At 48.2% G+C, this 23202-nt stretch overlaps 6 protein-coding genes across 6 annotated transcripts; 3 read left to right on the top strand and 3 right to left on the bottom strand.

Annotated features, from left to right (window-relative positions):
• Positions 1-7: 7 nt before the first annotated feature.
• DFL_006866 (uncharacterized protein) lies at positions 8-1392 on the bottom strand (the record flags this gene model as incomplete). Its single annotated transcript, XM_067636357.1, has 3 exons — positions 8-270; positions 336-1074; positions 1141-1392. The coding sequence occupies 3 exons, from the start codon at positions 1390-1392 to the stop codon at positions 8-10; spliced, it is 1254 nt and encodes a 417-aa protein (XP_067487983.1).
• An 858-nt stretch (positions 1393-2250) lies between these two features.
• Positions 2251-9877, top strand: DFL_006865 (uncharacterized protein; the record flags this gene model as incomplete). Its single annotated transcript, XM_067636356.1, has 7 exons — positions 2251-2901; positions 2955-3139; positions 3192-5736; positions 5790-8372; positions 8429-8646; positions 8708-9323; positions 9383-9877. 7 exons carry the CDS (start codon positions 2251-2253, stop codon positions 9875-9877), a joined length of 7293 nt encoding a protein of 2430 aa, XP_067487982.1.
• Positions 9878-10429: 552 nt separating this feature from the next.
• On the bottom strand, positions 10430-12998 carry DFL_006864 (uncharacterized protein; the record flags this gene model as incomplete). Its single annotated transcript, XM_067636355.1, has 5 exons — positions 10430-11291; positions 11351-11638; positions 11747-12391; positions 12539-12912; positions 12969-12998. The coding sequence occupies 5 exons, from the start codon at positions 12996-12998 to the stop codon at positions 10430-10432; spliced, it is 2199 nt and encodes a 732-aa protein (XP_067487981.1).
• A 49-nt stretch (positions 12999-13047) lies between these two features.
• On the top strand, positions 13048-15893 carry DFL_006863 (uncharacterized protein; the record flags this gene model as incomplete). Its single annotated transcript, XM_067636354.1, has 4 exons — positions 13048-13408; positions 13478-14842; positions 14912-15424; positions 15697-15893. 4 exons carry the CDS (start codon positions 13048-13050, stop codon positions 15891-15893), a joined length of 2436 nt encoding a protein of 811 aa, XP_067487980.1.
• Positions 15894-17932: 2039 nt separating this feature from the next.
• DFL_006862 (uncharacterized protein) lies at positions 17933-19099 on the top strand (the record flags this gene model as incomplete). The annotated part of the gene is made up of 1 exon (XM_067636353.1): positions 17933-19099. One exon carries the CDS (start codon positions 17933-17935, stop codon positions 19097-19099), a length of 1167 nt encoding a protein of 388 aa, XP_067487979.1.
• Positions 19100-21523: 2424 nt separating this feature from the next.
• DFL_006861 (uncharacterized protein) lies at positions 21524-23012 on the bottom strand (the record flags this gene model as incomplete). The annotated part of the gene is made up of 4 exons (XM_067636352.1): positions 21524-21837; positions 22003-22051; positions 22111-22152; positions 22221-23012. The coding sequence occupies 4 exons, from the start codon at positions 23010-23012 to the stop codon at positions 21524-21526; spliced, it is 1197 nt and encodes a 398-aa protein (XP_067487978.1).
• Positions 23013-23202: the final 190 nt, after the last annotated feature.

The following is a 23202-nucleotide window of genomic DNA, read 5'->3' as shown; positions in this document are numbered from 1 at the left end:
GCCGGTTTTAAGACGCAGCTTCGAGTGCAGATTGGTGTCGCTTGAAAAAGGCCTTTTGTTCTCTACATTTTGCGTTCGTACACATTGGACATCGCAGGTATAACTGCTTTGTGCTCTGGGATGAACCTTCAAAGTGAGATTTCACAAGATCCGCTAACGCTTTGATGAATATTGGGTCGCCATTTAGAGATTCGGCACGTTTTATGCCCGGTTCCTTTGCGTGGGCGATGACTTCTTGGTCCAGTTCGTAGAGGGTTTCGATGTGGTCGGCTGGAAAAGGAAGGGGAGGTTAGTTATCGGAGTATTATGAAAGGAAAATGATTTCGGATGCTTACAAGTAAATGCGATGGGGACTAATAGCAGATTCGTCCGTCCCTTCTTCACATATTCCGCTACGGTATCCGCGGTTGCTGCGCCCAACCACGGTGACGGCCCGACTTTACTTTGCCATACCAGACGGTATGGATTTTTGAATCTTAACCGCTCCATGACAGCCCATACTGTCGCTGCTACTTCTGCTGGATACGGGTCGCCGCGGTTTACAACAGACATGGGTAGGGAATGGGCGGTGAAGAGGATGGTTACGTCTGATCTTTCGGATTCCGGGTATGCATGTAGAGTTTCCTCGATATGACGGGCGAATGTTTCGATCAAACCCGGATGGGTGGGCCAGCGGTCTATTACCGACCACTTTATCTGTTCTTCTTTATCGAGTTTTTTTGATAGACGCCACAGTTCGTTTAAACTGCTGCCGGTGGTCGAACAGCTGTATTGTGGGTATTGGGTGAAGGCTACGGCTCTGGTTATGCCGTCGGAGAGCATTTTTTGAAAAGTCGTTTCGGTGAGAGGGTTTGTGTAGCGGAAGGCGACGTAAGGGTGGTGAGGGGCTGTGGTGGGGTGGATGCGGTCGAGGATGTTGCATGCCTCGCGGGCTTGCAGTTCGGTCCATTTTAGGATTGGAGAACCGCCGCCTATTGCGGCGTATTGTTCTTGGATTTTGGGGGTACGACGACGGGAGATGAAGGGGCCTAGGTAGTTTTGGAGGGGGCCGAGGGGGATGAGGTCTTTGTCCGCCTGTTTTTAATATAATTGTTAGCAACGGTAGTCTGAGTTCGGGGTAAGTTTTGAATGGAAACGTACGAAGAGACGGGAGAGGAAGTCGCCGACTTCGTCGACGGTTTGGGGCCCGCCCATGTTTAGCATTACGATTGCCGTTCCATTATTCGCGGTAGACGGAAGGGAAGGGTCGGATGATGCTGTTGCGAGGAAGCGTTTGGAGCGGTATGGTGTACTTAGAGATCTGAGAGCTGTGAATCGAGAATTGGATCTTGCTAGGGTATTTCTACTCGCGGGAAGCAGTTGCGAGGCGATTCGGGGGGCCACAGAAGCCATTTGGGATTGCGTAACGATAATGATGAGGGTGTGCCGTGGTGTCGGATAGACCGGTTGGAAGGCGGATACGATCGAACCAGCGACCGGAAAGCCAATTGGTGGAGGCCGAGAATGCAATGGATTGAGAGAATTGAAGCCGGAGATGTTGGAGACGCCGGGTATATAACACTGATGTTGAAGATGGAGATGAGGTTGAAGCCGAAGTTGAAGTTGTGGAGAACTTGACGTGTGGAAATTGGATTAATGCGACAGTCGCTTGGTGGTTTCGGAGATAAGCCCCAGATCTGATGTCACGGTCGGTGATAAGATCCAAAGCTCGGACCAATCAGGCACCGGCCAATGCAAATGTGTTGTGACACCCAGGGTTGCTGTGTCAACATCCATACCTGTTCGACCAACACGGACAACAAACAGCGCCTCGACAACGGTACCCGGTTGCCTGACAGTCCGCAGTAGCTTATCAGTCGTCATGCGCCCTGCCGATATTAATCGATAAACCCGCCCGGTTGCTGCAGCTGCAACTACTCCACCATATATCATCTACAATCACCATCTTCTTTACCCTCTACCTTTACTCCTACTGCATCTTGTCATACTCTTGAGCTTGAGCTTCAGCGCAACATCCCTGCAGCTTCATTACTCTAATTACCGCTGTAAGTCCGACCCCAATCCGGCGCATTCCTGCGCGCTGGCGATACTGACTATTGCCTGGACAATCACAGTGCGCCGTTATTGATATTGTTGTTTTGGTCCCCTGGTTGTGCAATCTGCCAGACCATAGCTTCAGCGACAGCTAATCTCTTCGAGTAACTCTTCGATTGCTATTTTATACAAATGCCTTGAGATTCTTCAATCGACATGGCTGGCTTCAATACCCCTCCGCGCTTCGGCGCCTCTCAGAGACCTTTTACCCCTCGACAGAATAATCAATCTTCTCCGCTTAACTCTCCTCAAAATAACGCCTCCAGTACCGCTAGAAACACCACACCCTTCGGCGGTAGCAATAACTCGACGCCATTCGGCGGCAACTCTACTCCCTTCGGAACCTCTTCAATCTTCGGACGAGCTCATAATAGGACCATGTCCGGAGCTAGCAGCGTAGTTCCACACACTCCCACGCCAGCAAACAACCCCACCACAACTACCACTACTTCTAATGCTACGAAATCAAATACTACCTTTGCTCCAAGCTTCATCAAAAGGAACGACCCAACATCCCCCAAGATCACTTCCCACGGCCTCGAAGGCACAGACTTTTCTGGCAAACGTTGGGTTTGGGTTAAGGACCCCGAACAGGCGTTTGTGAAAGGTTACGTCGAAAGCGAGGAGGATAATGTTCTTCTCGTTATTTGCGACGATGGCAGCCAACGACATGTCCCGGCTGATCAGGTGGATAAAGTCAATCCTGCAAAGTTTGATAAGGCGGCAGATATGGCCGAGTTGACGCATTTGAATGAAGCGTCGGTGGTTCATAACTTGCATATGAGATATCAGTCGGATCTTATCTATGTGAGTGTGTCTTCTTGAGAAATGATATGAAGGCAACTTGCTAATTTTGGTAGACATACTCCGGATTGTTCTTGGTCACGGTCAATCCGTACTGCCCTCTGCCGATATACACGAATGAATACATCGAAATGTACAGAGATAGGTCTCGGGATGAGACCCAACCGCATATTTTCGCTATCTCTGATGCTGCTTTTCGTAATTTGCTGGATGAGAAAGAGAACCAGAGTATCTTGGTTACGTATGTCCCTCTACTAATATATATAACTTCGAAGGTCTCTGACGGACAATAGTGGTGAATCCGGTGCCGGAAAGACCGAGAATACGAAGAAAGTCATCCAATACCTTGCTTCCGTGGCTGCCGGAAACAACTCCTCCAGGCAGTTCGGCACTCTTGAACAACAAATCCTACAGGCTAATCCTGTCCTCGAAGCCTTTGGAAACGCCCAAACTGTACGGAATAACAATTCGTCCAGATTTGGCAAGTTTATCAGAATCGAGTTTACCGGGAAAGGTCAGATTGCTGGTGCCTACATTGATTGGTACCTGCTTGAGAAATCCAGAGTTGTAAAACAGAGTGGCGGTGAGCGAAACTACCACATCTTCTACCAGTTGCTTAGAGGCGCGACTCGGGAACTTCGTGATCAGTTGGTGCTCACTGGAGACGTTGACGACTATGGATATACCAAGAGTGCAAATAAGCATATCGTCGGTGTTAATGATAAAGATGAATTCGACATCCTGCTTCGAGCCTTCCAGGTTATGGGGTTCTCGAAGGATGAGCAACTCGCTTACTTCAGGAATATTGCCGCGGTTCTCCACCTCGGAAATCTTTCTGTTGTTGGGAATGCAGATGGTGCGAGACTTCCGGACAAGCGCCAGGTCGATCTTATCTGTCATGTTCTTGGAATACCAGCGGATAGTTTCACCAAAGGTCTCCTGAACCCTAGAGTTAAAGCTGGCAAGGAATGGGTTAATCAAAACCGTAATGCGGACCAAGTCAAGCAGTCTATCGATGCTCTTAGCAAGGGTATCTACGAACGTGCTTTTGGTAGCTTGGTGTCGAGGATCAATCAGTCCCTCGAGCGTAGAGGGGAAGAGTCGGGATTCATCGGTGTCCTTGATATCGCTGGTTTCGAAATCTTCGAGTCCAACTCCTTTGAGCAGCTTTGCATCAACTATACCAACGAAAAGCTGCAGCAGTTCTTCAATCACCACATGTTCGTGCTTGAGCAGGAGGAGTATGCTCGCGAACGAATCGAGTGGAAGTTCATCGATTTTGGGCACGATCTCCAGCCTACGATTGATTTGATCGAACTTTCCAACCCTATCGGTATCTTCTCTTGCTTGGATGAAGACTGCGTTATGCCTAAGACGACGGATAAAACTTTTACCGAGAAGCTCCACTCCTTGTGGGATAAGAAGTCGAACAAGTACCGTAGCTCAATGTTGAGCCAAGGTTTCATTCTCACCCATTACGCAGCTGAGGTCGAGTACGATACCCAGGGTTGGTTGGAGAAGAACAAGGATCCCCTTAACGACAATGTTACACGTCTGCTCGCAAACTCTACACACCTTAGCGTCGCTCAGCTTTTTGCTGACTGTGCTGAAGATGCGGAACATTCGCTTACCTCGAGGTCCCGCGTCAAGAAGGGACTGTTCCGGACTGTTGCCCAACGTCACAAGGAGCAGCTGTCTAGCCTTATGGCCCAACTTCATGCTACCCACCCCCACTTCGTCCGTTGTATTATCCCCAATCACCAAAAGAAACCGAAGAGGTTGGTTACTCAGCTGGTTCTGGACCAGCTTCGATGCAATGGTGTGTTGGAAGGTATTAGGATTGCGAGAACTGGTTTCCCCAATCGACTGCCGTTCAACGAGTTCCGTCAACGTTATGAAGTTCTTACGCCCGGCCTTCCGAAGGGTTACCTAGAGGGACAACAGATTGCCCGGTTCATGCTCGAGCAGCTTAATCTTGACGACTATCAGTACCGAATTGGTCTTAGCAAGGTCTTTTTCCGTGCTGGTGTTCTTGCTGAGCTCGAAGAGCAGCGCGATGCTTTGGTTCGCAGCATAATCACCCGGTTCCAGAGTATTGCGCGTGGATACATTCAGCGGAAGATTGCGCACAAGAAGTTGTATCGCGCCGAGGCTACCAGGATTATTCATCAGAATCTCAAGGTGTATCTCGAGCTTAGCCAGAACCCATGGTGGAAGTTATTTGTGAAGACGAAGCCGCTACTTGGGAACACGGTTACTAGCCGGGAGGTAAAGAAGAAAGATGAGATGATTCAACATATGCAGGCGCAGATGACGCAGCAGGCTGAAGATCGAGCTAAAGTTGAGGATGAGAAGAGAAGGACCGAGACCGAGCTTTCGAGGGTTCAGCAAACTCTTGAAGCAGAACGTGCGCTCGCTCTTGATAAAGATGAGATTTTCCAGCGGCTGCAACAGCGTGAGGCTGACCTTTCTGAGAAGCTTAAAGGTGCTTTGGAGGATCAAGAGCAGTTGGAAGATCAACTTGATGAATTGATTGCAGCGAAGAAGAAGGTTTCTGATCAGCTTGATGTTCGACGAAAGGAGCTTGAGCAGGCTGTTACGCTTATTGGATCTCTGGAGGAGGAAAAGAGGAACTTGGTGGCTAAACTCGAGGAGAACGAGGCCAAACTCAAGACTGCGACGGATCAATTAGATAACGTTAGCAGCAACGAGAGCAAGTTGTCGAAAGAGATACATCTTCTTAAGAGCCATCTTTCGCTTAAGGAGCGGAAGGTTCAGGAGTTTGAGCAGTTGTTGCTCAAGACTGATAAAGATCTGGAGGAGAAGTATAATGCGGCCGTAAGTTGATATTCTGTTTGAAATGGGATGGGTAGTTACTAACAATCCTATAGTCTAAGAGCCTTGAGACGACCCGGAAGCAAAATCAGGAACTTCGCTCCGAAGCGAACATTGCTCGACAGCAGCTGCAGGATCTTTCGAAGACTTCTGCCGACTTTGAAGAGTTGATTCGGAGGAAAGAGAGTGAATTGTCTCTGGCGCTTGCGGATCTTAAAAAGCAGCAGATTGATCGCAAGACATTCGAGGATGAAAGACATTTACTCGTTTCTAAACAAGAAGAACTGCAGAGGAAGCTTCGTGCTGCGGAGTCAGCTGCGGAAAACGCCCAGATGTTGAAGGCGCAATGTGAACGAGATGCGAACGAGGCTCGTAGGCTTTTGGAGACCAAAATCTCGGAAGATGCGAAACTTGGGCAAGGGAGAAGGCTTCTCGATGAACAAATCAAGGCGCTTAAGATCCAGCTTGAAGGTGTCCAAGGCGAGTTGGATGCCGAACGGAAATCTCGGGCTGACATTCTCGCGGAGAGTGAGACTCAACTTGCTACCATGAGGAGAGACTACGATGCGCTCTCTATTGCAAAAGTTACTATTGAGAAGGAATTGTATGGCCAACAGGATACGCTTCGAAAGGCCCTTGAAGCTAGGTCACAAGCCGAGAGGGAGAAGCGGGATATTCAACTTGACCTTCAACGTCTGCGCCAGCGAGTTGAGAACAACGAATCCACCAGGGCACAAGCAGAGGCCGCCAATGAACGCCAGCTTTCTCGACAGGCTGAAGAGCTTCGAAATTCGCTTAGAAAGGAAATCGATCAGAAGGACAAGTTGCTTTCCCAAGCCGAGGCTGATCGGGAGAGTCTCAACCTTGAGATTCGAAGATTGACCAAGGAGATTGAGGATAGCGAAGCCTCGAAGAGAGCGAACGAGCAGGCTAAGAAGAGATTGGATCAAGAGATGAGTACACTTAAAGCTCGTCTTTTGTCTTCGGAACACGACAACCGCGCCCTTCAGAACAAGATCCAACAGAAGAACCTTGAACTCGCAAAGTCAACCTCGAAAGCTAGCGAACAGTATCGCGACAAGATTGTGCAATTGACTGCAGACAAGGCGAAGGCTGTTGAGGAAGAAAAGAAACTCCACGGACAACTGAGTGAGGCTCAACTTAAGATTATGTCTCTGGAGAAGCAGAAGGAGAAGCTTGCACTTGATCTTGAGGATCTCAACCATGAAGTTACGAGGGAGCATAAAAATACGAGAGCTACGGAGAAGACAGTTGGTGGCCTTCAGACACAGCTTTCGGAAGCGAATCGTAATTTGGACGCCGAGAAACAACTTACAGCACAAGCTCATGCGAATAATCGAAAACTGCAAAGTTCGTTAGACGCGGCGAATTCAGAGCTTGAGGACTGCCATCGATATTTGCTAGAGTTGCAGAGGGTGGTTGAACTCGATGATGATGCTACACCTGTCAAGATACCGGATCGGACGAGGAAGCGGTCAGGTACAACGACTGATATGGCGCAGACGTTTGATGAAATCAAGCAGAAGTTGAGAGTTGCGGAGGAACGGAGGAATCGTGCCGAATCTCAGCTTGCGGACATGCGTCGAAGACATCAAGATGAGATTATGGATATGGAGAATCGCCATTCTGCTTCCAGGGCTACACTTATGGAGGGAATGAATGAGAATATGGCCCCATTCGGGTCTCCTACGAAGACTTTTGGGACGCCGACTAAGCGACCTATATTCAATCCTGCAGGACATGGCTCGCCGCGCACGCCTACTAAGCGTGTGGGTCAGCAGCTTGATTCTACGGTGTTTGACTCCGGAAAGACGGATCGGACCGTGGATACTATTACGTTCCAGGCCAAAATGGATTTGGCGGCCGATTTGGAGGAAGCGCAGAATAAGTTGCAAATGGCCGAGATGGAGAACCGACACTTGAGGTCTCAATTGAATATTCAAGAGGGACCACAAAGTGGGAACGGCGATGGCTCAAATAGGATTTTGCAGCGCTTGGAGAGGGAGAATAATCGACTTCACCAGCAACTTGATCAAGAGACGGAGAAGTTGTCGGCCCTTGAGTCCGCCATGAGGTCTGGAGAGCTCACCGCGATGGATTTGCAGAACAAGTCCCATCAGGAGCTGTTTGATCTCATCTGCGCACAGGAGAAGTCACGCAAGTCACTTTTGGAGTACTATAATGCAACAAGATCGGATCTTGCTGAGGCTAAGAAGGCGAATGAGAAATCTAAGGGGTCTAAGATGTCTTTGGAGATTGAACTTCGGGATGTTCGCGGTGAACTTGAGGATCTTATCGCACAGCGGGAGCAGGAGCAGTTTGAGCGCAGTGGCCTTCTTTCCGAGAATGCGGACTTGCAGATTCGTTTGGATGCTGAGGGGGCGAGGAATCATGATCTTGCTTCCAGTGCTGCGCTGTATAAGGCTCGTGCTGAAGAGTATTATAGTAAGCTCGAGCAGGCGGAAATTGCAGTTATGCAGGCGACGAGAGCGGCAGCATTCGCGAAGACGCAGGCCAGAGAGGCGGAGGATACATGTGCTTCTGTTGTTGTGGAGAGGCAGCAGACCGAGGCGATGTTTGAGGATATGCAGAGGGAGAATCAGAGATATGAGGAGAAGGTATATTTTTCCATTCAAGTTGGGGTTTTAGAGCTACGGACTAATGATTTTGGCAGATTGAGGATCTTCAAGCAGATTTGGCAGATGCACTTCAGGCTAAGAAGAGACTTCAACATGAGATTGAAGACTATAGAAATAGACGGGAGATCGAGCTTGAGGATAAGGAAGGGTCAATCGAGCAAATGAGGAAGAAGTTCCAGACCGAGGCCGCACAATATTTGAAGGATGTTGAGGCCGAACGTGAGGCTTTGGTTGCTGCTAGGAGCGAGACTCAGTATGCTTATTATCTCTTACTTTTACAAATGGTTATGGAGTGAGGCTAACAACCCGTCTAGGCGACTACGTGAAGAAGTTGATGAGCTACGCGTCAAGTGGGAGGACGAGCTTTTGAACAGCAACACTGCTGCGAAGGAACGTGCTCGACTTGAGGTGAAACTTGCAGACATGACTACTTCTCACGAGCAAGCTGTTTCAGCACATAATGAAATCCAAGCTCGTATGGTTTCGCTTCTCAGCCAGAACAGAACCCTTAGGGAGTCTGTCGAGGCGGCACATATGGAACGTGATCAACTGCAGAAGGACAAGAAGGCTATCGAACAACGACTTTCGGATGCATCTCGACGTCTTGAGGAGCTCGCTAATGGTGACTCTTCCTCGGTTAGAGTTGCTGCCGGTATGGATCGTGAGATCTTGGATTTGAAGACTTCGCTTGCGCAGCAAGAAGATGTTGCTGCTGCTGCTGTGGATAAGATGAGACGATCTGAGGCTCTTGCGTCCGAGTTACAGAGGGATCTTGCACAGCAGAGGGATTCAAATGCAGACCTGCATAAAGAGAAGTCGTTGCTTGAGAGGTCTGTTAGGGATCTTCAGCTTAAGGTTATGGATATGGAGACCAAGAGCTATACTACTGGGTCTAAGGATGTTAAGATGTTGCATAGCAGGATTCAGGAGGTAAGTTTTCATTTCGTGCTCTTATGTTATGGGGTGGTGGGACTAATGACTTGCTATAGCTTGAAAACCAAATTGAGGAGAACGAGAGGCAAAGAAGCAAGTTTGAACGATCGACGAAGAATGTTGATAGAACGGTCAAAGACCTTCAATTACAGATTGAGAGGAAGGAGAAGGCAAATGCGCAGTTGCAGGAGGATATGCAGCGAAACAAGGACAAAGTTGAGAGGTTGTTGAAGACTATTGAGGAATTACAGTCATCGGATAGTCAGAATCAGCTTGCTGCTCGACGAGCAGAGAGGGAGTTGAGAGAAGAGAGGGAGAAGAGTTTGAGGATTGAAAGAGAGTTGGAGGGTTTGAAGAATTTGAATAGTAGGATTGGAGGAGATAGGGCTAGTGTCCATGGTGGTGTTAGTATGACGAGGAGTAATACTTTGCAAACTGTCGGAGAGAAGCCGGAGACGGCTACTAGTGGAGCAGGTGGTGGGGCAGCTGGATTTGCGGCCAAGCGTAGGATCTTTTCGAAGGATGGGGATGGGGTTAAGAACTTTTTGTGAGGTTCTTAGGTTAACGTCTCATGGCTTGAATGGTGGAATTGGTTACTTGGATTCCGATGACTGGCGTCTTTTTGTGCTCCCCGTTACCTCTATTTTTTATACCTGTTTTTGGTTTTCTTCAGTTTCTTCGGTTTTGGATGGTATATTGAAGGGCGCGTGCATTGGTTGAGGATTGCATTTCTGGACTGGGATGCATGTGTCTTTGGCGTTAGTATTGGTTTTGTTTTTTTCGTTTGGACTCTTTGGACGTTCACTGCAAAGCTGTGCTTTGGGATGAGGGTTTTAATGGTTCTTATAAAGATCTTATCATGATGCATGGTTTTAAGATAGGTTATGTAAATGGAATGGGATGAATTCGTGAGATGAAGAATTAAATACATGGCATGCCTAGACTTATGGCATTATCAAACAGTGTAGTCTAGCACCCGCCCCGTATCTAGACTATAAGTAGTGCACTCTTTCGAGGAAGGGTATTGTGATGAGAGAATTGAACTAATGTGCTAGGCCCGGTCGATTTGTGTACATAAATATAAGTCCTTAAACGTGGGAGGTTTACGAAATGCCGAAGAGGTCTTCCATGGCTTTTATGTCTTTTAGTAGGTCACTGAGGGTGGCGGGGAGGGGACCTTCACTTGGAGTTTCGCTTGGAGGCATTGGAGATTCTAGTTGCTTTGGTTCCTCTGGTTGCTTTGGTTGCTTTGGCTGTTTTGGTTCCACTAGCTCCGCTGACTCCTTTGGTTCCTTTGGGGCTTTGGGGGCCTTCCGTTCTTTGGAGGTCTTTGGAGAACCGGGCTCCTTTAGAGCTTTAGGAGTCTTAGGAGATTTTGGTTCTTTGGGAGCCTTTGGAGACCTGGGTTCCCTTGGAGCTTTAGGAACTTTAGGAGCCCTTCCTTTAGGAAGTTTTGGTTCTTTAGGGGATCTAGACGATCTAGACGATTTGGGCGGTGTGGGTGGTTCGGCAGCCTTTGCTCTGGATGGTGTCGGTGGACTGATAGTAAGTTGCTTGGTGCTTGGAATATTCAAGATACTTTGTGCAGCTGGTGTTCGGATTGGGGAATTTGTCAGTAGTTTGTCAAGTTGGTCGACTATGGAGGGTGGTTCAGGAGTTTCTTGGCTGGTTAAACCGGCGGCTGCTTGTGCGGCTGCCAGAATTCTTGCTTCGGATCTTGTTACTCTCGTGGAGCCATTTGATAGACCTGAAAGTAGATTAATGTTTGATACTGAATCAAGAGTCGTAGAAACATCTGGGGTTGAAAAATTGGGGGTCGAAATATCTGGGGTTGAAATTTTTTGGATTGAAGTATTTGGGATTGAAGTAGCTGCGATCGAAATTTCCGGAGTTGAGGTATCTGGGGTTGCAATCTTTTTGGATTTTATAATGAATTTGAAGGGTGAGGGGTTGAAGGTGTTTGGGCTGAAGTCCGAGTCTGAAAAGTAGGAGGAAGAAGAAACAAGATCTTCTAGCATCTGTACTCCGTCTTCTTGAACATCTGTGGCTGTGGCTGTGGTCTCCAGGTCTTGATAGGAGGAATCTGAATGGCTTGTTCAATAGGTGGTGGCTTTGGGATATCTGGGCCGGGTGGTGGCGTAGGCGATCCAGCAGGAGTGATCGTTTCGGGAACAATGTTAATGCCAGTAGTAATTTTCGTTCCAGTACCATTGTCCTTTCCAGCGTCAACGTCTGCTGCTGTAAAAATGATTATCTTAGAGCCAGCGTTCGTTCCAGCACAGGTCGTTTCAGGTACAGTGTTTGTTCCAGCACTAGTATTCGTTGCGATAACAATGTTCGGGTCGATCCAGCCATTCCTGTGGGTATTTGAGCGCCAGACTCCGGCGGGTTCCTGTGGAAAACTCTTTTCTGGGTGGTACTAGACACTAGGATGGCCTTCCACAGGCCGCATTCCTGTACTCATGAATCGGAACATCATGTCCAATGTCCATCCTTTCTCATCACGTTTGTTGAGAGCAGAGGTGGATAACACGGACGAATCGATAGAACGTTTTATAATTGACCCATCCGGATGAGTTTTCAGCCCGGTTTGGATCCTTGCGAGGTCTCCGCCTACAGCTTCTATTTCTTCTTTCGTGAAGTCGGAATCCCAGTCCCGGGAACGTTGGTCCTTCAGGACGACTTTGAGGGCCCAGTGGCGCTTCCGCCTTTTAGACTCTGGGTCGTCACCGTCATCTTCATCCATATCATCGTCATCGTCATCCTCTACTTCTTGTTCATCTTCTGCTTCGGGTTCTGAGTCATCATCTGAGTCGTCATCGTCATTCTTTGGTTTGGAGGTTAAAGCTAAACCAGCTTTACGACCTATTTGGATCCAATCTTGGACTTCTGGTGTGAGTTTCTTGCCAAGGAGCCGGTGAAGTTGACCATCTTGGGTGCGGCCGGGGAAGGTCGGGAGAGGGTAGACAACGGTTGTGGAGAGGGATGCAGAGTGCTGGTGGAGGGATCTGGAGATGGTTGAGAGCTGGGAGTTTAGGATTGCTAGCTGGGCAGTGAGAGTCGTCCTGTAGATAGATACTAAGTTAGCTAAGCTCTATGATGCTATATTTCCCACCTTGTCCATCATGAAGTTATTTAGCCTTGTCGGAACTATGGTGGTGATAATAAAAGGTGCCTGATGTGATGTGCCAGGATGTGGTTCATGCACCTACCAGGGTGGCAGCGGGTCTGAAGTACGTAGTTCCTGCAGCAGGGAGCTGATTGATTGGGACAGCAGACCTAGCTGAATGCGCATGCGATCGAGAGCCTCGACGGGGAGGGTAGGAGATGCCATATCCGGGTTCTTGATGTCGATGTTTGAGGTTGGAGGTTGGAGGTTGAAGGTGATGGTGATGATGAAGATGATGAATCTGGATGGAGTCGTGAATTGTTGTTTGGATGTTTGTTTGATCGTTTGATTATGTAATACAAGACAACAGTCGGCATTTAATTTCACAGCGCAGCGCACCAACGTTCCACCAACAAACACCTCCTTCATCTCCCCTCGACTATCAACATCGTCAACCTCACTCAACCCCTGTACATCCTATTCATCACCCAACCCCGTAATAGCATCTCCAACTTCGCCGCCATGTCATCTACCTGCCCGGAGGTCCCCTCCTTTGCAGGCATTCGCCATGGTCCTGTTGCTGGGAAACGCGCAATGCCAGCTCGCAGGTCCATGCCAAAGCCTCGGCAGCCATCAACCTCCACTGCGAGCACAGTTCCAAAGACGCCAGTCACACCGGTCACCCCTGGAGAGGACAACTCGAAACCCAACCTCACTATCTCCGTACCTCCCGTATCTGCATCATCACAGCGAGATGAAGGTCCTGAAGAAGGCGAGATATCGGACGACGAAGATGACCATTACTCGCCCCGAGAGGCCACCACTCCCATCCAGATTCATCAGGCGTTGCCTCTGGCAGACCCCTTCCAGGCGGCAATAGCTGCAAGCATGCAAGCACCGTTGATAAACCCCTTTCCTATCAACAATCCGAATGATCAGTCGTCGATAAGGAAGGAGCAGCTTAATCCGAACAGTATAGTTCTCACTATTTCGCTAAATGCTTTCTCAAATCCGTATTTCTAACGCCTAACACCATCGATAGCAGCATCACGTCCTAATCAGGAAACGGATCCGACACAAATGACCATGCCAGAGCTTCGTAAGGCCGCCCAATCGGCCGTCATGTATCTGTCTTGTTCGGCCAAAATGTCTTTCGAGCAAATAGTGGAAGAAGGGGTCGAACGTACGGTTCTAGCTGGTATATACAACCAGCTAAAGCTTTCAATACCCGATTCGTCGAAGAATGTTCCAACCACCGTTCTTCCAAAGAATACTGCTCTGAATGAGATTCCAAACGGGCTCAAAGCAACTGTTCCAACTCCAACAGTTCCCAAACCGGAGATTAATGCAGCCCCACCAACCCTCCCCACTTCTCTCCCTCCAAAGCCTCCCACTTCCGTCGCCACGAGCAATAACCTTAGTGTTGTTTCCCGATTCAATCAATCTCTTCCTAGTTTGAATATTGCCCAGCCCTCTCTGAACAGAATCGTCTCACCCCCTCTTCCAACACCTCAATCCAATGTGCTTCGAGAGACCTCCCCACCTTCTCAGCCACCAACTCTTCGCAGCCGGAAGCGGCCTGTCGCTGCTGATTTCGATATAGAGATCAAGCCAGCCACTTTGAACTCCAAACAGCCAAGGTTTGGTAACAGGCAGCGTCTGGAATCCAGCCAGTTGATCTTCAATGTTAGCGACAATGAAGAAGAAGGCAAAGAACAAAAACAAAAGACACTGCTTGTAACCCCACAAAGCGTTGGACCCTCGAGACCAGATAGTGCCAATCCCGAGAAGAATGAACAACTTGGGGAAAGTATTCGCCTTACGGAGTTAGCAATAGAAAAGATGAGACAAAAGATCGCCTTTGCCATGAGCCGGAAGCCTAAGCCAGCTTCCAACGGCGAGATGAGATCCGATCCTCCCAGCAATTCCACCACTCCCCTCCCAGCAGCGTCGTCGACGGATTCGTTGAGTGCAAAGGAGGCTAGTCTCGAGAGAGTTGAAGAATTTCTTCATCAAACTTTGGATCAAATTAACACCGGCACTGCGCAACCAGCGGCTGTTGAAGCGGCTGCTGAGCTCGTGACAGCTGAGTTGATAGATGTAGAAGCCAAGGTTGATGGTTTCGACGTTAATGTTGTCATCAACACCCCTCCTAGCATCAGTTCACCAGAGAAGCCTCCAACTCTTTCTGCAGATGATTCTGAGGTCAAAGACAATGTGACCATGACAGATTCTTCGGATTTGCAAACGGATGATAAGTCGTTTGAAGCTTCTCCAGTAGGTCTGAACTCTAGAGACGGGGATGCCGATGGCCCCGGGTCTCCGATGGATCTTTCTGATCTCGATACTACGTCTGATGAGTCCGATCAGGATTCAAGCGACTCCGAGAGTGATCTAGGCGCCGAAGGTACCGTTTATTTCCCCCACCGCCTCCCGATTGATACGTAAAAAATTTATTAGACTGATTTGTTTCCAGACTCCGAGCCGAATGATACATCAGAGCAAGTCAGCAGCAATGACTCTGCAGATGTTGAAATGCACAGCACTTCTGGGGACGAGAGCCCAGCATCCGATTCAGCCTCTAGTCCTGTGCAAGAGACGCCAGATGATGACGGCTATGACCCGGAAGCCCGCAAATCTACAATAGGTGAAGTATCTATCCTAGCAGCCGCTACTGAAATCTCCCCAAATCAGTCGCCACCTTTGATCATCGGGGTCTCCGAACCGAGGCAGCAACCGGCTACATCGACAAACGGCCAGCCTAAGAAGCCGGAAATAGGGTTCACTGAATACCAGTCACAGCTTTCCGGTTTCAAATCATTTCGATACCATCCCAACTACAATAAACTTGTCTCACAGGGATATAAGTCGCTAACCTATAGCCATCATATCGATTCTGAGCTACCGGTCTGTGACTTTGAGACAAGAGGGGGCACTTGCAACGACCCTCAATGCAGATGGCAACACTTCCGTCAAATGGCCTTACCAGGTGCGTTTTATCAAAGTGTGCGAAGAAATTACTACTACTACGATATCATATCGCCCCGATTCTCAATCTAGCTCGCTAGTCGAGGCTGGGGTCTACGTCGGTCTTTTTACTATAACACCACCCCCCCCCCTTTCTGCATTTGCAGTTACCCTTTCTTGGGATTCTGCTCGACGATGCTATTAATAAATGTTTTCCATAGTGAAAATAACAACCCCACTTGTGATCCTGCTTCTAACTATTCAACCTCTCCCTTCGCAATATACTTTGCATAGAGAACAATATTCTTTTAGAGCTTGCCGAACCCGATGCCAACCAAGACGACAAAGAAGAGTATAAGGGTGCCCTTGATAAGATACTATCTCGGCTTGACAGCGGCGATCCCGGTGATTTTGACAAGATTGCCGGAGAGGTCGTCGAATATCGCCGCCAAACGCTTGGTGACCCTACAAGGGTCATTAAAGACCTTTAATTACATTTACGACGCATTCACTTCGTGCGTGGGCTAAGTATTCCATTCCAATCTTCGACTACATTCTTAAAATCCGTCGACGCGAGCTTCATTCAGCAAGGCGCGTCACGTTCTGCTTCTACGCATTTTGATTCTCGTTTGGATACCCTTTTTCGTTTCGTTTTCTTCTTCTTCCTTTTTTTTTACTTATTACCTTTCTTCTGGCGTATCGGCATTTAATCCAACGACAACAATCGGCGATCTTTTTTTTTTTGTTTTCGACTTTCGAACTGCCCTTTTAACGATAATCTCTTGATCCCATCGGGTCAGGGCTTTAATACTGCATGAAAGCTGTGCAACACCATTGGGACCTTCTTGCACGAATGGAGGCACCCTCGTAACACTGGCGATATGGATATGATGAAATGGTCCATCAGCGGAAAGAGGTGGGGCTTTGTGGTCATCGGCAGAGCATCCTTTAGGGCTCCTCCATGGCGACAATGATGGTGATTAGCGATCGACCAGAGTAAGATGTCTTTTATCCAGGTCTGAGAGGATCGGAGCGACATAAAATCAGAAAGATCAAAATAAGCTAGCGACTTCTTGTGCATCGAAGAGGAAGAAAATAATAATCCATTATATACTTTAACTTTTTTTTACTATGCATATGCTTGCAACTTTGGTTTCAGCGGCAGCGCTTGTTAGTAATGGTGGATAATAGGAATAGAAACAATTGTATCAATCATTCAAACTCTAGCCCTCTTAAATTGCGCAAAGTAGCGGCGACATGTTCCGTATGTTCCGTACCTTACGTATCTACTCCGGACTTCGGGCCACCGTTCTAGAGAAGCCTACGACGTTTCACAGGGAGGTCGGAGGCTGGTTTCAAGGTTGAAACAGTTTTCGATCTTGCTAGCTCGATTTCCTAACCCAGAAACAACGCATAAATTCCAACAAGCCCTCGAACACCTTTGCTGAGGCATACATAGATCTGTTCAAAATCTACTTCACCACTCAATACGTGCGTCGGTTTTTTCTTCTCCCTCTTCCCTTGGGAATCGCTGTATGCGTGTACTTTGGAGAGGGCTAGCGCATTAGTGACATCTTTCTGAATGGTACGCGAGACAAGAAACTCTAGAGTTGCAACTGAAGATGCATGTATAACAGTTAGGCTGGTTTCAGGATGTTACAGAGTGTCTAATCAACCAGGAAGCCCATTCAAATACAGTAGCATGGTTTGCTATACGCCTTTCATTGGTCATGAGTTATGCTGGGTGTACTATTTACAAGTCTACCCATACTATCATAGTTGAAAATTCGAAAGTGATATTGCTTGGGTTTTTTTTTCCAACATGGATATTGAGTCGTAGAACTCTAGAAAATCTCATGCATCCTTCGGGCAGCGGCCCCTCGAATGGGCTTCTTACTCGAGATGGCAACGTTGGCCAGGGCCATAGATGTAATGGTATACCGGTATGAAACGGAGACGGGACTGGCCGGTTATTCTCTACCAATTTTCCGCCAATTGGTAGATGCAGCTACTCCATAGGCTTACGAGAATATCGTTATGAGAATACGTAGTCCTTGCCATGCAACTGTATAACTCGATCGTCCAACTTTTCAGATAACTAGTATCCTCCTGTTAACTGGGAACCCAGCATGGCAAGCACTTCCTGTAGACGGGAAGTACAGTCTGGCCGCCCCCCATCCAACAAGGCCGCAACTGGAGCATCGATGGGTTTGGTTGGGAGGCGAAGGAATGTCTTTGCGGGCTATGTTAGCGGCAAGCATTTTGGGGTGCTGCATGCGACAGAGTGAAATGTGTTGTCGGAGGGGCATGCTTAAAATAGGCGGGAAATCTGTCAACGTAATCGCTCGCCATCTCCAGCCCAGAGCCCTTTTAACATCCACATTCCCATTCCCCGGCTCTCTTTCTTCTTCATCCTTCAACCTCACCACCACTGATTCCGCTTCGACAGCATCATCACCACCATCGCCGTCGCTTCCGTTCTAATTCAAGTAGTTAGCATCGAGGACCAGCTTCCCGCTGCAAAGCAACCATGCGTTTCCTGCAGCTCACAACCACACTTCTTACCCTGGGAGCCGGCTCCCTGGCCATCCTTATCCCGCCATCAGACTCGCTTAATGACAATGTCTACAAGGTCAAGCCAATTCCAGCTAAGGCCCAGAAACCAAAGGTCGACACTCACGGCCTCACACCGGAGCAATATGCCATCAGCCAGATCAAGCAGACCCTCGAAATCCCATGCGAGTCCTGCCCATTCCCAAAGAAAGGCCAGAAGGATGCTTTCGATAACACTCCCAACAACCTTCGCCTCACACTTTCTCTGGATACCGTTCGACGGGATATCATCAAGCTCAACGATGCTCCCATGTTCCCGGCCATCTACGCTGCCCAGAACAAGATGCCATTCCAGGTTATCCAGAAATCCCTAAAGGATGGCCGCGAAGCCAAGGTCCCAATCGATATTGACCTCTTCATCGAAACCGACCCATCCGGCCTCTCCCGTCTTCGTCTCCATGTCCTTGCCGTCTCCGGCTTCAAGACCATCGCTACCATGGAAATCCTCGAATTCCCCGTTTTCCAAAACGAGCAAGGCGAGGTCTTCATCGGTCAAGCTGCCATCCGTCCTCCAACTTCCGCTGAAGCCAGCGCTGTTCTGTGCAAGGACAACGCCTTCTGCCGATGGAAGGCATACATTTATGATACCCTCAACAGCATCGCCCAGCGAATAAAGGGTGCTCCACGCAGGAAATGCGGCAAGGGCAAGCAGGTTGTGCGTCCAGCTCACTCCGTCGCCACCGAGCGGCCACCACACGGCCACCACAAGACCCACAAGACCCACAAGACCCACAAGACCCACAAGACCCACAAGCAGCACCAGAAGGTCGAGGAGACCGAGGGTAAGGAACGTCCACAGTGGAGATGGTTCAACTGGGTTGGTCTCGTCATCCGACTCATCCTTGCCTGCCTTGTCATCGCTGCCATCACCATCACCATCGGCTTGTTCTTCACTCTCATCGTTGGCACCGCTGTTCACGTCGCCGTTGTCTCCTGGTTGTTCATCAAGGGATACGCTTGCAGACGTAAGCAGACTGCCGATGAGGAAGAACAAGGCCTTATGACCAAGGAGGAAGAGGCTCAACTTGGTGTTGAAGAGTACAAGGATGACTTGCCAATCTACTCTGAGAATCAACAAAAGTAAATTTATTCGCCTTTTATTGATATTTGATATTGTAAAACAGGTGGAAAGTACCTGCAAAGGGTATTGGAGAAAAATCGGAATGCAGATAGGGTTCTTTGTCTAGCGGGAGTCAATCGGGAAAAACACATCACCAACAGGATTTTGTTTATAACCATAACGTGCAAAAGGGCCGAAAAAAAATCCTGATGTCTCTCGTTAACGGTTACAGGAAAGCCTCCACATCTTGATTTCTCTAGAGAAATCACAAAGCTTCAACAATTGACAATAACAGGTGGAGCTTTTTTTTTTTGTACTCGGTGTCATGAACTTTTTTTTTTTTTGTTTTGTTTTACTTGTGTTTATCGGCTGGGAAAGAATTTGGTATCTTCCTTTTGTACCTTGTTTTTGGACTACATCATAGCTACTTTTTCCCCTTCCTCCACAGAATGAATGGAAAGATTGGATCGGATTTGAACTTCCCGAGTCTATTTCTAAATAAGCAGCGCAGAGCTAGTGGCGTGGTACCTTTGTGATATCGGACGTGCATAGTTAAGCTGTAGGCTGTATGCGATTTTCTTGCAAACCATCCTTGAGGACATTCTTTTCGTGGTGTGGTGTGACGTATCACCTCACACTTGACTTTTTTTTTGTTTTTTGAAGAATTGTCTTTATTTTTCGACAGCTCGGGAATCGAGACCAGGACTTACCCTTTTTTTTCTTATCACGTTTTGCGAATTATTGGTTCTCATTTGGATGCATGTGCTTACGGTGAATTCGAAAATAGCTTGAGAGGGAGCAGCCGGAGAGAGAGAAAGTTCCTTGCCTGTTTAAATTTCCTCAAGGTGAGGAAGACACTCGATCGGGAAAAAAAGGGAGAGTGGGTGATATCACAGCAAAAGCTCGAATTTCAAAAATGGTTACGACGGAAGGCTCGGACGAAGCAAAACGGGGATTCAGTAAAACGAGATATTCGATTCATAGATTTCGCAATGAGGTACTGCTAACGTGACAAGAGGAGATTTGATCAAACAGACGATATGAAAATGAAAATGGAAAAAAATGGTTCGAGAAGAAAAGCAGGACGGATGAATAAAAACGAATACTTTAACACAGCAGCAGCAGCAGCAGCAGCAGAGCACTTGTGAACGCCTTCAGCCGTAATATATCTAAACTCAATATGTGTGCAAAGCAACAGACAGATATAACACTTTGACATAAAAAGAAGCTTATAAGAAGGGATGAAGGGACGGGAACAAGTGGTCGTAGGATTAGAGATTACGCTCTTCGTGTTTGTTGTTAGAAAGAAAGGAAAGGAAAGGAAAGGAAAGGAAAGAAATGAAGGAAGGAAGAAGAAAGGAGAAGGGGGAAAGGAGAAGAGAATAAAAGCCCATGTGAAATACCAGATAAGATGGAAGAGGCCTCAGTTCTCCTTTCTCTCTCTCTCTTTGAATTTTTTTTTTACCCCGTAAAAGAAAAATCCCCTGAAGACCCGGTAGGAAACATGAAAAGAAACAGTGAAGAAGAAAAAGATCTCGTTACATCATACGCATGATCGTATCCGGAGATTTGAAAAAGAGCTAGAGGTGGTCCAAATTTTTTGTTTCGTGTAAGAGGGTGTCTGTGCGCACTTCAATATGTCCAAGAAGAGAAAAGGGAGGTTTATGTATATGCCAGGAAAAGTGGAGGAAGATGGTGATAGGAAACCAGTTCAATGCTACAAAGGTGCGGATTTTGGGAAATGGCTGCAGAAGGGAGGGGTTGACAAAGATGCGCGGCTTTAGTTTGATGAAACAGGTCCAAAGTCAAGAGGGGATTACAGGACTTTTTTTTTAGATATTGGATATAGTTCCAGAAATCCAGGCGGAAAAAAATCCCAAGTGTCGGCAGGGTCCTTAAACAAAAAATTTTGGCGGTATAGATAATGGCCTTAAGAGAACCAGCAGATGTCCAGGGAAGATGATCAGACCGAAAGTCTTCCAGAGTAAAGTCGACAAGATCCACATGTTAAAAATGAGTGCTCATCGAAATCTCCAAGTGTCTAGAAATACAGAATCCAGGGAAAACTTTTTTTTCAGGTCGCTCCAGGTGTCGAATCCAATAAATCGTATCCAGGCAAAGGAGATATTATCCTATAATGTTCGAAAGCAGGAATACTATGTATAGGCGCCTGATCCAATACGTGTTTCATATGTACATAAATGTCGTAAAGAGCCATGGGAGATTCGGAAATAATAGTAGTGTCGAGAGACATGGGAGGGTCCAGGGTAGTAAAGAAGTGGTCCAAAGGAGGTCGGAGAGGATGTGTTGTAGGAAGTTGAACATACAAGAAGAGCGAGCAGGAGGTGAGCCATATTGGTCAAGTCAAGGTCCATGAAGAGAGTCGGACGTCCTCCGGAACGTTGACGCTAACCGGATTTATGGCATTGTCGGCAGATTTGGTGAGATCTAGTCTTCCATTTCATCGTCGTCGTCCTGTCCAGGTCGCATTGAAGAGGCCTCTATCGGCTGGCGTCCGTGTCGGCCAGGATCTTGATAGGAAGAACCATACGGTGGGTCGTGCGGCGATCGTCCAGCACGGATTTCACGAGCTGGAGCTCGAGTTCCTTGGTTGCCAGCGGTATAGACGTATTCATCCCTGGGCATTACCGGTTCGGGCATCATGGAATCCTCATCCGTATTCCTGCGACCGGTTGGTCTTGTTGACGCAGCGACGACTTGTCCTGGAGCATCTCTTGCTCGCGTGTCGATACCTCGGGCATCTATATCGAATTCGAAGGGGGGTCAAGATGTTGAATATATTTTGTTTTTGGGTAGGTTGGTTTCGGAGGGAATATGAAAGGGAAGGAAAGCATTTCAAGATAGTAAGACGGAAAATTGAGGTCCTCCTCTTCTATGGTTTGCTCAGGATAAAAACGTATACTTACAGCCAGGTTCAGATAAGTCCGACGCTCGTTTTAAGTCCCGAATTTGCTCCTTTGCAGCGGTACCGTGTTAGCAGCTGACCGACAGATGGCTGCGGAGTGAATACGTACTGTTGTGAACTGGCGATATGCAGAATATTTGTAGACGAGCGTCTGCCATGAAAATTACTGAATTAGTCGATAGAATCGTTAGAAATATTCGACATCGATGGCACACATACATCGCCTTCTTTCATCGGTCCCCTCGAGACAGCATCGTTGCCGAGGAACCGTGTGATATATTTCTGCAAGACCTCCTTTCTAATACCATCCGCAGGAAGTGTAAATTCATCGTCTACGCTTTCGGGGGACGGCTGCGAAGGCATCGACGTTTTGGAAGCGGGCTCCCGAATGTCCCTTGGACGTCTCCGCACCGGCTCGACCTCGTAGGAGGCACCGGCGTTGCTCCTGTATTCGATCGGGGGCGGAGGCCTCCTTTGGGAAGCTTGAATTTCCGACTCGTAGTTATAATCGTACTCTCGACCATGTGCTGGCATTTCATAGTCATCCTCCCGCGGCCGTCTTCTCCCGTATCTACCTTCGTCCCGATAGGCAGGCTCTGGTGGATATCCTCTCTCATAGGTCTCCCTAGGTGGCGGAGCCCTATGACCACGATCCTCGGGCGGGTAGTAAGCTGGGTTTGCATACGGGTCCCCGACAGGTCCGCGAGGAGCAGGGGGCGGTGGAACGTAATCCCGACCACCCCGTCGAGTATAATCCGGTTCGGCCCTTATTGGAGGCGGTCTGTAATCACCACGAGGAGCACGATAGTCGCCACGAGGAGCACCGGATCTGGGAGCTGGTGGCATGGGGTCATAGCCGGGTTCTCGAGTGTATGGATCCCCATATGATCGTTCATAAACGGGTTCTGGAGCACCGCTTCGTCCAGGATAAGGTGGATATTCGTACTCATCAGGATATTCATATCGTGGTTCGCCGCGAGGTGGGCGGTACGAACGATACGGGTCGCCCATCCTGCTTAGTAGTCTCACCTGCTGACGACGAAGGCTATTTAGCGTACCAGGCTATAGGATACCACCGGCCCCTAGATAGAAAGGAAAAGGTTGTGGTATTTGGCCAGGCACACAAAAACACAGCAAGCTATATAGACTCGTTATATCTAGACGCACAAAGAAGGGTAAGTCGAGGTTGAGATCCAGCAAA

The sequence above is a fragment of the Arthrobotrys flagrans genome, assembly GCF_004000055.1.
Source record: "Arthrobotrys flagrans strain CBS H-5679 chromosome Unknown unitig_8, whole genome shotgun sequence".
In the NCBI taxonomy this organism is placed as follows: Eukaryota; Fungi; Ascomycota; class Orbiliomycetes; order Orbiliales; family Orbiliaceae; genus Arthrobotrys; species Arthrobotrys flagrans.
Note: the sequence above shows the minus strand (reverse complement) of the source record. Positions and strands in the feature narration are given on the sequence as shown.